Here is an 11,041-nt window from a genome sequence, read left to right on the forward strand (position 1 = left end):
AGTACTAAAATTCTAGAAAATTTTTGTGAGAAAAATAATGTTGTCCATGAGTTTAGTGCTTCCTATACTCACCAACAAAATGGTAAAATAGAACGAAAAAATAGAAACCTTAGAAAATCATAAACTTTACACTTTCAAGATCAAGTCTACCTGACTATATCTGGGGTGAGCTATCCTATTTGCATGCTATATTCGTAATGGCGTTTCTTATAAAAATTTAGACAAGATCTTATACTAGTTGTGGAAAGATTTGTCCCTACATTAAAAATTTTTACAGTGTGGGGATGGTTGGTTAAGGTTGATCTACCGGATTTTAAATGAATAAATGATGACTCTAAGACTTTTGACTCTGTCTTTATTGGTTATGCTCAATATAGTGTTGTATATAGATTTATCTCATTAAATGATCATTTTATTTGTGAATCTAGAATTTTGAATTTTTTAAAAATATTTTTAATCGAAAAATGATGTGACTAGTGATGTGCAAAATAATATTTTTATATCTATATCTGTTAACTCTCATGTTATGTCTTCATCTGATTTTATTTCTAATGATCATGAAATGAACTTACAAGGAGTAAAAAACATAGAATTGAGATTAATTTTGGTCTTGACTTTATTACCACTTTAATTGAAAATTTTGATATCAATGATTTAAATGATGATTAGTGTCTATTAAGTTAATAGAAAAATACCCTAAGACTTATGATGAAGCAGTGAGTTAAATGCATGCAATATTTTTGAAAGAGACTATTAAAGTGAATTAAATTCTATAGTCTCCAATCACATTTGATACTTGTATGACTTGCCTAAAATTTATAAATTCATAAATAGCAAGTGGATATTTAAGAAGAAATTAAGACCTGATAATAGAACTGATAAATATAAGGTTATACTTGTGATTAGTTATTTTAACCAAAAAAGGTATTGATTATTTTGATACTAATTCTACTATGACTAAAATAGCAATCACTAGGATTCTTATTGCTCTAACCATTATTCATAGTTTAGTGGTACACAAAATGTATGTTAAAATAATATTTTTAAATGGTGATTTAGAGGAAGAGATCTATATGACTCAATCTGAGGGTTTTGAGCTTCCAGGACAAGAGGATAAAGTATGCAAATTAAGAAAGTCCTTATATGGACGAAAGCAAGAACCTAAGCAGTGGTATGAGAAGTTTAATTTCATATTAATGAAAACTGACTTTGTTGTTAACTCATCTGATATGCGTGTTACTCCAAAATTATAGGATTAGATTGTGTTATTATATATTTATATGTGTATGACATGTTAATCTTTGATCCTAGTGTGAATATTTTAAATAAGATTAAAAAGTATATTCTAAATTTGAAATGAAAGATCTTGGAGAAGCTGACGTGATTTTAGGAATTAAAATCAAAAGAACTATTAGTGGCTTCTCTTTATATTGGTTTTATTATATTGACAAGGTTTGATTGTTTTGATGTAGTTTCAGTGAGAACTATTTATCACCCTAACATACACTTAAAAATGAATAAAGATTCTAGCATTTATCAAACTAAATATGCTAAAATAATTGAGAGTGTGCTATTTTTCATGAGCTATACTTGGCCTGGTATAGATTATATTTTTAGTAGATTGAGTAAATATACTCATAATTTCAATAGTGAACATTGAACGCTCTTCATCGTTTGTTAAGGTGATTGAGAGGTACTATGAATTGGTGTTTGTATTTTAATAATATTTATGTTTTTAGAAGGTTTCTGTGGGGGGGTATCATATAACAGACATACCCCAATCTGAGCTAATCAAGGTCCAACCTGTAACCCCAGTTGGAAAAGTGTCAGTACAGTGCCACGGGTACTAACACTGGTTGTGTGGATCCACTAAACTGGTGTCCCGAAGAACTAGGGAGTCACCCTCTACAGGCAGGTGCTCTCATGATATATACGTCAACCTTCAACTGGCAGGTAGACATCTCAAACCTATGCTGGTTACGTAGTTCTATAACTCAGAGATTGCTACTAAGGGTCACACTCTCTACTAGCAGGTGAGCCCCAATCTTTAGGTTCTCTCGGTGCTAAATCCTACTCTAATACTAGTACTGAACTGAATTAAGGTTAACTAAACATTATTTCTGATAGTGCTCATCGTGATCATATCAACTAAATAAATATGAATATTCATAGTTTAACTGAATCATTACTTAAAAGATCTAAAGTCATGTAAAACACGTAGGTATTGGATGTTCATAACCCTTTGATGTCCAAAAAGTTTAGATTTTGTTCTTGGGAAGGAGAAGGGTTTACATAAGGGTTTGATGATGAAAAGTGAGCAAATAATGCCCTTTTGATGTTTTAATCCATCACTTGGGTGCTTGGGGGCAAGAAAAAATGACTACAACGCTCTTTGAGCTTGTATTTACGGATGCAGGAAAACGTTACTCCGCATTGAGGAGCTAGATGCGGTAACTTAGTCCCGCGTCGTGGCGCTATCACGGAAGCTTACTGCTTCTGACGAAAATGATCATAACGTTTGCTCGGGTATCGGATTAAGGCGAAATTGGTATTTTGGAAAACTAATTCAACTATCTACAATTTGGTGGGTCTTAAACTGAAAAAATTCACATATATACAAAGTTATACACATTTAAAGTTGACCCTTGTTGAATCGAGTATCAAAATTTGAGCGAATCAAAGGCTATTAGCTCAACTTTGCTCTAAGTGATTTCTATGACATTTTTCACCTCGAAAGCACTTCACACACTAGGATAAAGATCATGACACATGTATTCAAAGATAAATCATGAGATTAGAGTTTACACATGTAGAAATAACGATTCGATTCCTAGAACAAAAATACGAGGTGTTACAACACAATACAAAACAATTGTCTTTCTTCTATTCTTCTCAAAATTCTTATAGTAAAACACAACTTTATTTTTGTGAGAAGTTCAAATAAGTGAAACTTGAACTTCATATGTTTTGTAAATTTTTGAGGAACTTTGTAATCATTCCAACAAAAATTAATTAAAAATGTAAATTTCTTAAGGACATAGACCACTCTATCAAAGTCATCAGACTATTACATGCCTTGTTTTCGATCTCCATTCTAAAAAGGAGTATATGTATAATGTACAGAACAAAGAATTTTTTTTGAAAAAAATTTGTACATGAAAAAACTTTTTGAATTATTGTTTTTTCTAAGATTTTTTTTTGGTATTTAGTTTCTTAAATTCTATTTTTTTCGAAAAAAAACCTTTTAAAAAGGCCAAATACGTCATTAGGCCCTTCATCTTGGCACAAACTTTTACTTTGGCACCTAAAGTGGAAGTTGTTTAGTTTAAGCACCTAAATCAGTCACCAACTATGTCATTTTGACATTTTTTGACATCAGCTCTAGCGCGTGCATCTCAATCGCTGTCAACATGGATTAAACAATTAATTGATTTGTGTCATCTCATTTTAAATTGTCACATCATTATATATACCCACAATTTTTTTTTAAAACATCAGAACACATAACGAGGTGTCCAATGAATTAATGACACGTATTTTTTTTTTACCAAATAATTATTAAAAAATAAACCACAACGTCTTGCCCACCCAACCTTCTTTGAGGTTAACCTCCAGTAATGGAGATTGAATTTTCCAAGAATGATAAACATACCTCCTCATTCTCTAAGGATGATAGATCCGCATTAATAACTTGGCGAGTTTCAGATATAGCGGAGTCGAAACTATGCTTACCAAATCATTCTACTGTTCATTTTTATTGTTACTCATCTGCGAATACTGAGGAATTGCATTACATTTTTCTGAAACATAAGTCAATTCTTTTCTTCTCGCTATTCCCCTTCATTTTAGAAAAAAAAAGAAAAGAATATTCTTGAAGATTTAATCCAGCATTAAGTTCAATATTTGCTAATATTGAAAAAGTGATTCATGCCCAATCAAAACCTGGTTATCTTTGCACTAATTTTAGTGCAAGAAAAATTAGTGAAAAATAAATTAAAGGAGCTTGAGTTTGGAAAATAGTGGGATAAAAATTTGGAAAGAAAGAAGATGAAATTAAATAAAAAATGAGCCAAAATAAGACTGTTACGCATCCAAAAGTAAATTTTCTACACTCAATTTGTCATACTAATAAAATATGTTAAAGTGACGCAATTTATAATTAATTTAGCTATTGAAAATAAATACCATCCACTTAAAATAAAATAAAAAATTGTATAAATTGAGATGTTTGTTTATGTATTTGGCCTTTGAAAAACGTACTCACACAAATATTATCGAATGCATGCTTTTGCCAGCCCACGCGATGAGCTATCCCAGAGATACAGAGACTCATATGACCAACCATTTTTTGCACCAAAGTACATTAGCATCTTTGCCGGTCGATTACCCCTCTAGCCCCCATATCCCCATATTTTATACTTCATTTTCTAAATTTATATGTATATTTTTCTTCTTTAACCAGTGCACTTTTATATTTTTTTTATTTCTAAATAAGTGATATATTTATCTTGAACACATTAGTTTCTTAATAAATTATTAATTTCGAGAAGATAGAGTGTCTTTATTAATTCATCTATAGTGTATATTTTAAAAAAGATGTAACTCTTTAGCAGTTTTTTTATTATGTAAATTTTTCATTATTTAAAGAGGGTGAAATTAAAAAGATATTAAATATATTTTTTGATTATCTAAAATATCACCTATTTAAAAAATGAAGAAAAATATTTCATAATAATTTAATTTAAAATATCAATTTCATCCTAATAATTTATAGTCACTCAACCACCATTTTAAGGCCACAATTTATTTTTTTTTAAAAAAAATAATCATATTTTTAAAATTTCTTGGTCAATTAAACTATATTATTTACATTGTGGCATAAATTGTCATTGAGATGTACTTATCATATTCGAATTATAGAAAACATATTCACTGTACTTTCTGCCGCTTTCCTTGTACAACTTACTAGTATATTCAATTTCTTTCTCTTTCCTGCAGTTCCCCTTTTTCTTCGGTTGTTAAATTTCCATTCTCCTTAAAGGTTATATCTTTCCTAAGTTTCCACACACAGGCAGTTTTTTTCTTAGCGTGCATTTCAGGCAAATATATATTAATAATGTTCCTAAAAAGGAGTCTTTTCTTCTTTGAGGAATCAATGAATAGGCTATTTTTTTCAATGAATTTCAAATAAGGAGTCTTTAAATGGTTTTCTTGAATTGGTTTTTCACTTTGAAGTTTATGTCATTTTTTTTTCAATGTCAATTGCTTAGTATATAGAGTGAGAATCTGCTGTTTTTCTGTTTCTTTTTTTGGTCATTAGGGAAAATCCATAAAAAGGGTTGTCTTCGAGATTGTTGTTTGTTGTTTTTGGATTGTGATACTGTTGTTTTGAGTTTCTTTGTTTGCTCATTAGCGTAAATCCAATAAAGTGTTGTTTGCAAGATTGTAGTTTGTTGATTTTGGATGTGAGTTGTGAGTTTTTTCCTCTAAAATCTTGTCATTTTTTCAATTTCAGTTGGCTATTTTATAGATTTTGTTAGTGTTGTTTTTGAGTTTTATTTGCTCACTAGGGAAAATCCACAAAAGGGGTTGTGTGCAAGATTGTAGTTTGTGAGTTTTCTCTTAAAATTTGTCTTTTTTGTCAATATTAGTTGGTTAGTATATAGAGTTTTTCGGTTTTGCTTTTGAGTTTCTTTTTTGCTAATTGGAGAAAATCCACAAAAGAGGTTGTGTGCAAGATTGTATTTGTTGATTTGGATGTGACTTGTGAGTTTTTTTTCTCTCATAAAAATGTCATCTTTTAGTGGTTTAGGTATTGGTTTGAGTTTTGTTTTTGGATGTATCCTCATGGGACTTGTAGCAGAGTTGTATTACTTGTTGTGGGTAAGGAAAAGAATCCCAAAGAATGAATCAGAGGATGAGTACAATAGCACTTATGCAACTGAGCTTTCTCATCTTTTTTGTTGGAAGCAGCCTAATTGTGTAAACAATGTTGCAAGCCAACAACTAAACAACACAATGAGAAATCAAGAAATGAATGGTCAAGATCAAGACTTGGAGTTGGGGAATAGCAAGGATTTGTTGTTAAAAGGTTATGGTGAAGATAGTGTTGAGTCTGAGTTAATGAGGTTGCACAATCTTTGTGGACCTCCAAGATTTCTCTTCACTATTAAGGAAGAAACAAAAGAAGATTTGGAATCTGAAGATGGTAAATCTAGAGGTGATAGAAGTAGAACTTGTTCGCGAAACAGAAGTTTTAGTGACCTTATCCTTACGCCTTTGGCTTCACCGCCCGTTAAGAGTCAGAATCTTGATTCTTACAATTGTCAAGGATTCAATCCTCTCTTTGAATCCTCAACAGAAAATGAACTCAACAGACTAAGATCTTCACCCCCTCCAAAATTCAAGTTCCTCAGGGATGCTGAGGAGAAACTTTTAAGAAGATTGATGGAATTAGAAGCAGAGAAAAGGGTAATCAAGAATGAGGTTTCTTTTCAAGATTCCGCAATGAAAACGTCCTGTAATCCAGCCGAGGAGAAAGGATCATTCATTTCTTTTCAAGATTCCGCAATGAAAATGTCTTGTAATCCAACAGAAGAGAAAGGGTCATTCATTTCATTTCTTGCAAAGAGCAAAATGAGGGAGCCTCTTCAACAATTACAACTCCACCACAACTCTACTTGTGTAAAGGTACTTCCATTGGCTTCTTCACCTTCAACCTACAAGCCACTTGGTAATGAATCTGTTATGCTCTAGATTTCTCATTTCAAGTTTAGATGGAGAGGTTTAAATTTCTTTATTTATTTAGTTTTAACCTCTTGTATCTATTAACCAAAAGTACATTAATTACCTCCTCTTGTATTAACTTTAGTTTTTCAGATAGAAATTAGAGATTTCATTGTATGTTCTGTGGACTTCTCATCTGTTCCTTTATTTAGCATTTAATAGTCCTTTTTTTATCTGGATATGCTGGTTCTTGGTAACGGTTTTGCTAACTGAAATAAATAATTTTTCCGATGGAGCCTTCTTACCATTGTTCTTTTCTATTCATTATTCTTTTTATCACCAAAGCAAATAAACATACACCAAATGCAGATAACCGAAGAGATGAATCTGTTGTTAGGAATCATTAAATCCTATAAATAGGTAACTCTACATATTATGTCTAATATGATAAACTGAAAATTAGATTAATAGAGTGCTATAATCATTTAAATTGTACTAAGAATGTAATAATATATACTCTTAACGCTAACTCTTGCATTATTATTTTGGATTTTTATTTTGGATGATTATGTTCTATGGCTAAGCCAAAAATACTCCAGCGAATTGAAAGGTTAATTCCTTTATCTTTGTTGCATATCAACGAAGAAATGATCTCGTAGGGTTACTTATAAATTGAAGAGAAGAAAAGGACATCTTCAGAGCTCTTTTAAAAAAACATAAATTAAAAACAAGCTTGCTAAAGCGCTACAAAACCAAATCTCCTCTCATGAACTAGCATCATGCCACATTCTGATATCCTAATTATATCCCCTTGTTTATTTGTTGGCATTTTATAGTGGGGTGCGATAATTTTGCAAAAAGTTTTAGTTCTCTTGATAGTATGATTTCAGGAAATACTTTCTTTAGCTATTCTTATCATAAAGGCAGTTCGGTGTACTAAACTTCTCACTATACGCGTGATTCCAGAAAAAATCAAACTATAAAAGTTTATTGTATGCAGTCTCATCTTACATTTGCATAAAGAGTTATTTTCACGGCTTGAGCCTGTGGCCATAGTCACATGGAGGCAACTTCTCCTAGATTCCCTTCTTAGCTAATTCTTATCATATTATGTGATTAGGTTGCTCAAAAATCACCAACACAAAACAACATTTTAATTACATGTTTGACTGTTCCACATTTCACATTTTTCTGCTAAATACTGCTTGATCATTCTTATTAGAAACTGTTTATCCATAAACATGTAACATGACCAAGATTAGGACAAATAGCTTTCATTTCATTTTCAATTGATTCCTTAAAGAAACATGCTCTTTCTCTCTTTCAAGAAACACTTAAACCATTTGTGAAAGGAAGTTTCTCTTGTTAATTCAAATTGTACCATCAGGAAAATTAGAGAGCACATGGGAAGCATTAACATAGGACATAGTTAAATTTTACATTGGCATCGCCCTTATGTTCAGACCACATGAAAAAGAAAAAGTTCTGAAGTTGAAAACAAGTTATGTTATGTGATCTGTGACTCTTTTGTGGGGAAACTTTTGCCAATAAAACAAGAAATGTCAATGTCATCACTCTATTCATTCAAAAAAGTGGTCACTCACATATTAAAACCAAAGTTCAACGTCAAAATTTGTACTTATTATCTCTTTGCAAGATGGGAAAGAGTAAGAAATAAGGCTAGAGTTGTGATCCTATTTCTTGAATGAATGGTGGAAAGCTGAGAGCATAGTTTTCCAAAATTTGAAAATATTTGAAGATTAAATAATATCTCACCATGATTTAAAAAAAAAAAAAAATTGTTGGAGTTCAACTCCAGAAAATAGGTTTGGGTATAAAATTCTGAAATTTTAACTTAGAAGTTGAATTCAAACTTTTCAAAAATTTGAAAAATAACAAAAAACTGTTCATTTTTTTTTCAGTGCAATTTACTTATAGAAATTCAAAAACAACTTCAAGTTATAATTATGACTAAACACAATTTTAATTGTCAGAGAATATCAATTTTCACTTAGAAAATAAAGCTATTTTCTTTTAAATTTCAAAATAAAACATGATTAAACACCCACTAAATATTTAAAATACGATCAAATTTAAGGCGAAACAGAGATTTAATAATCAAAATCTATGGGGAAATATTAGCTTAATTTTTATGACTAGGACAGGACTTATTAACAGATGTGGTCCATTTTGTGGGTAATTATTACTCCTACCTTATTAGAGGAGCAATTAAAAAATTGGGACCACAGCAAAAACTCTTTTGGTCTCGTCACATGCAACTATTTTTGCTGCATTCAAATTTGAATTACTAATGATGTGTAGTGCCAAAAGGCCAAGACTCTGACATGGTTTTATATCTTGGGATAATGACAAAAGCTTTACCTATTCAATTTCTGTCACTAAAAATCAATGGACAGGATTCTTGAATATGTATGCCAGAATTCTTAGGCAGATGATACCAATAATTAATAAAGAAAAAGTGATTAAATATGCCTCTAAACTTTGTGAAAATGTTTAAATATGATCTCCGTTATAAGTTTGGTTCAAATATGTTTTTGCTATTAAAGTTTAGGAGCAAATATACCTCTTTAAATATTATTTTTTTAATTTTTAATGATCACATAAACAAGTAATTGTCACATCACAAAAAATAAATTTATCAACTTTTTTTTATACCCGGACCCGAACCAAGATCCTACCCAGCACCCCTTTTAACCTCAAAGAAGAGAAAGGAAACAATGTTAGTTCTTCCGCCATTGACGTTCACCACTGAACAAGCGTATCTGGTGCAAGCCTGCACAAAGGAGGGCCAAGAGAACCACGGCACGAGTCTCGCGCTCGTGTCAAAGGGCAAGCAGCTATGGATATACTCAACAATTTTGAACAAAGATGGAATAAGCAAATTGGCCCGTCTTTGCTCATTCCCATAAGATCCATTCCAGAACTAAACAATCAGCCAAACATGGCTTCTACTGATCGGGACTGGAACGTTCAAGTATCTCGATCAATTGATCATGTCTCCGCGTGCCCTTTGCCTAGGAACATGACAGTTGAAAGAAGTATTCATGAAGCTTATGTTGAAGCAATTAGGCGAGCTGACAGATTTATATACATCGAGAATCAGTATTTCATCGGTGGATGCCATATTTGGGGGCAAGATCAACATTGTGGCTGCAGAAACTTAATTCTAATTGAGATTGCACTAAAGATTGTGAATAAAATCAGAGCTAAGGAGCGGTTTTCTGTGTATATTGTGATACCAATGTGGCCCGAACGACTGCCCGAGAGTGATTCAGTGCAAGATATATTACATTGGACTCGCGAAACAATGAAGATGACGTATAGAATTGTTTTGCTTAGTAGCAGTTAAGAGTTTTAGCTAATGGTAATACAGCTTGGGATGAATTGTAAAAAAATTTACTCGCATATGAATAAGCTCTCGTTCAGTGGTGAACAATAATGGCGGAAGAACTAACATTGTTTCCTTTCTCTTCTTTAAGGTTAAAAGGGGTGTTGGGAGTTGAATAAATTTATTTTTGTGATGCGGTAATTACTTATTTATGTGGCCATTAAAAATTAAAAAGAAAAAAAAAAGACTTGCAAATTTCTAGCAAATTATTTAACGTTTAAAGGGGTATATTTATTCCTAAACTTTAACAACGAGGGCATATTTGGACCAAACTTATAACGGAGAGCATATTTGGACCTTTTCACAAAGTTTTGGGGCATATTTAACCCTTTTTCCGTTAATAAATATACCATGTAGCAAAAATTATAACGCCTAAATTCCTATTAAGCAGGGACGGACCTACGTGGTTTTCAGAGGTTCACCCGAGCCCCCTCGGTAAAAAATTACATTGTATATATAAGGTAGAAAATTTATATTTATGTACATATTAATTTTGAACCACTTGAAACAAGATTGTTAAATAACTTAGTTGTATTACCTGCTCTAGTAGGGGCTCTTACTTCATACTTCACCCACATCGTGGGTTCGATCCCCGCTACAGATGTGCGGGCTGTCTTTTTTGAAAAATCTGTCTGTGTACAGCTGCTGCCATGGGCTGTTTTTTCTTTGAAAAATCTGTCTGTGTACAGCTGCTGCCACGGGCTGATTTTTCATCTTTGAAAAATCTGTCTGTGTACAGCTGCTGCCACGGGCTCTTTTTTCTTTGAAAAATCTGTCCTGTATACAATTGCTATCACTTGAAGAAATCTGTCGTGACTATATACTGTTACATCCCTTGAAATTGTATGTTATTGACTTATTCACATATTTATATTTTCATTTTTCAATTTCCTGAAGAAAATTTCT

The 11,041-nt window shown here is 31.9% G+C and overlaps 1 protein-coding gene across 1 annotated transcript; it reads left to right on the top strand.

Annotated features, from left to right (window-relative positions):
- The first annotated feature begins 4,890 nt into the window (after nucleotides 1-4,890).
- On the top strand, nucleotides 4,891-6,914 carry LOC107848393. The gene has a single exon (XM_016693155.2). It carries the CDS (start codon nucleotides 5,791-5,793, stop codon nucleotides 6,754-6,756), a length of 966 nt encoding a protein of 321 aa, XP_016548641.2. The 5' UTR covers nucleotides 4,891-5,790; the 3' UTR covers nucleotides 6,757-6,914.
- The last annotated feature ends 4,127 nt before the right edge of the window (nucleotides 6,915-11,041 follow it).

This window comes from Capsicum annuum, chromosome 11 (assembly GCF_002878395.1).
Source record: "Capsicum annuum cultivar UCD-10X-F1 chromosome 11, UCD10Xv1.1, whole genome shotgun sequence".
Lineage (NCBI taxonomy): Eukaryota > Viridiplantae > Streptophyta > Magnoliopsida > Solanales > Solanaceae > Capsicum > Capsicum annuum.

What these genes read in the sequence shown, in the direction of transcription:
- LOC107848393 (XM_016693155.2), top strand. Translation starts at nt 5,791, where the DNA reads ATGTCATCTTTTAGTGGTTTAGGTATTGGTTTGAGTTTTGTTTTTGGA.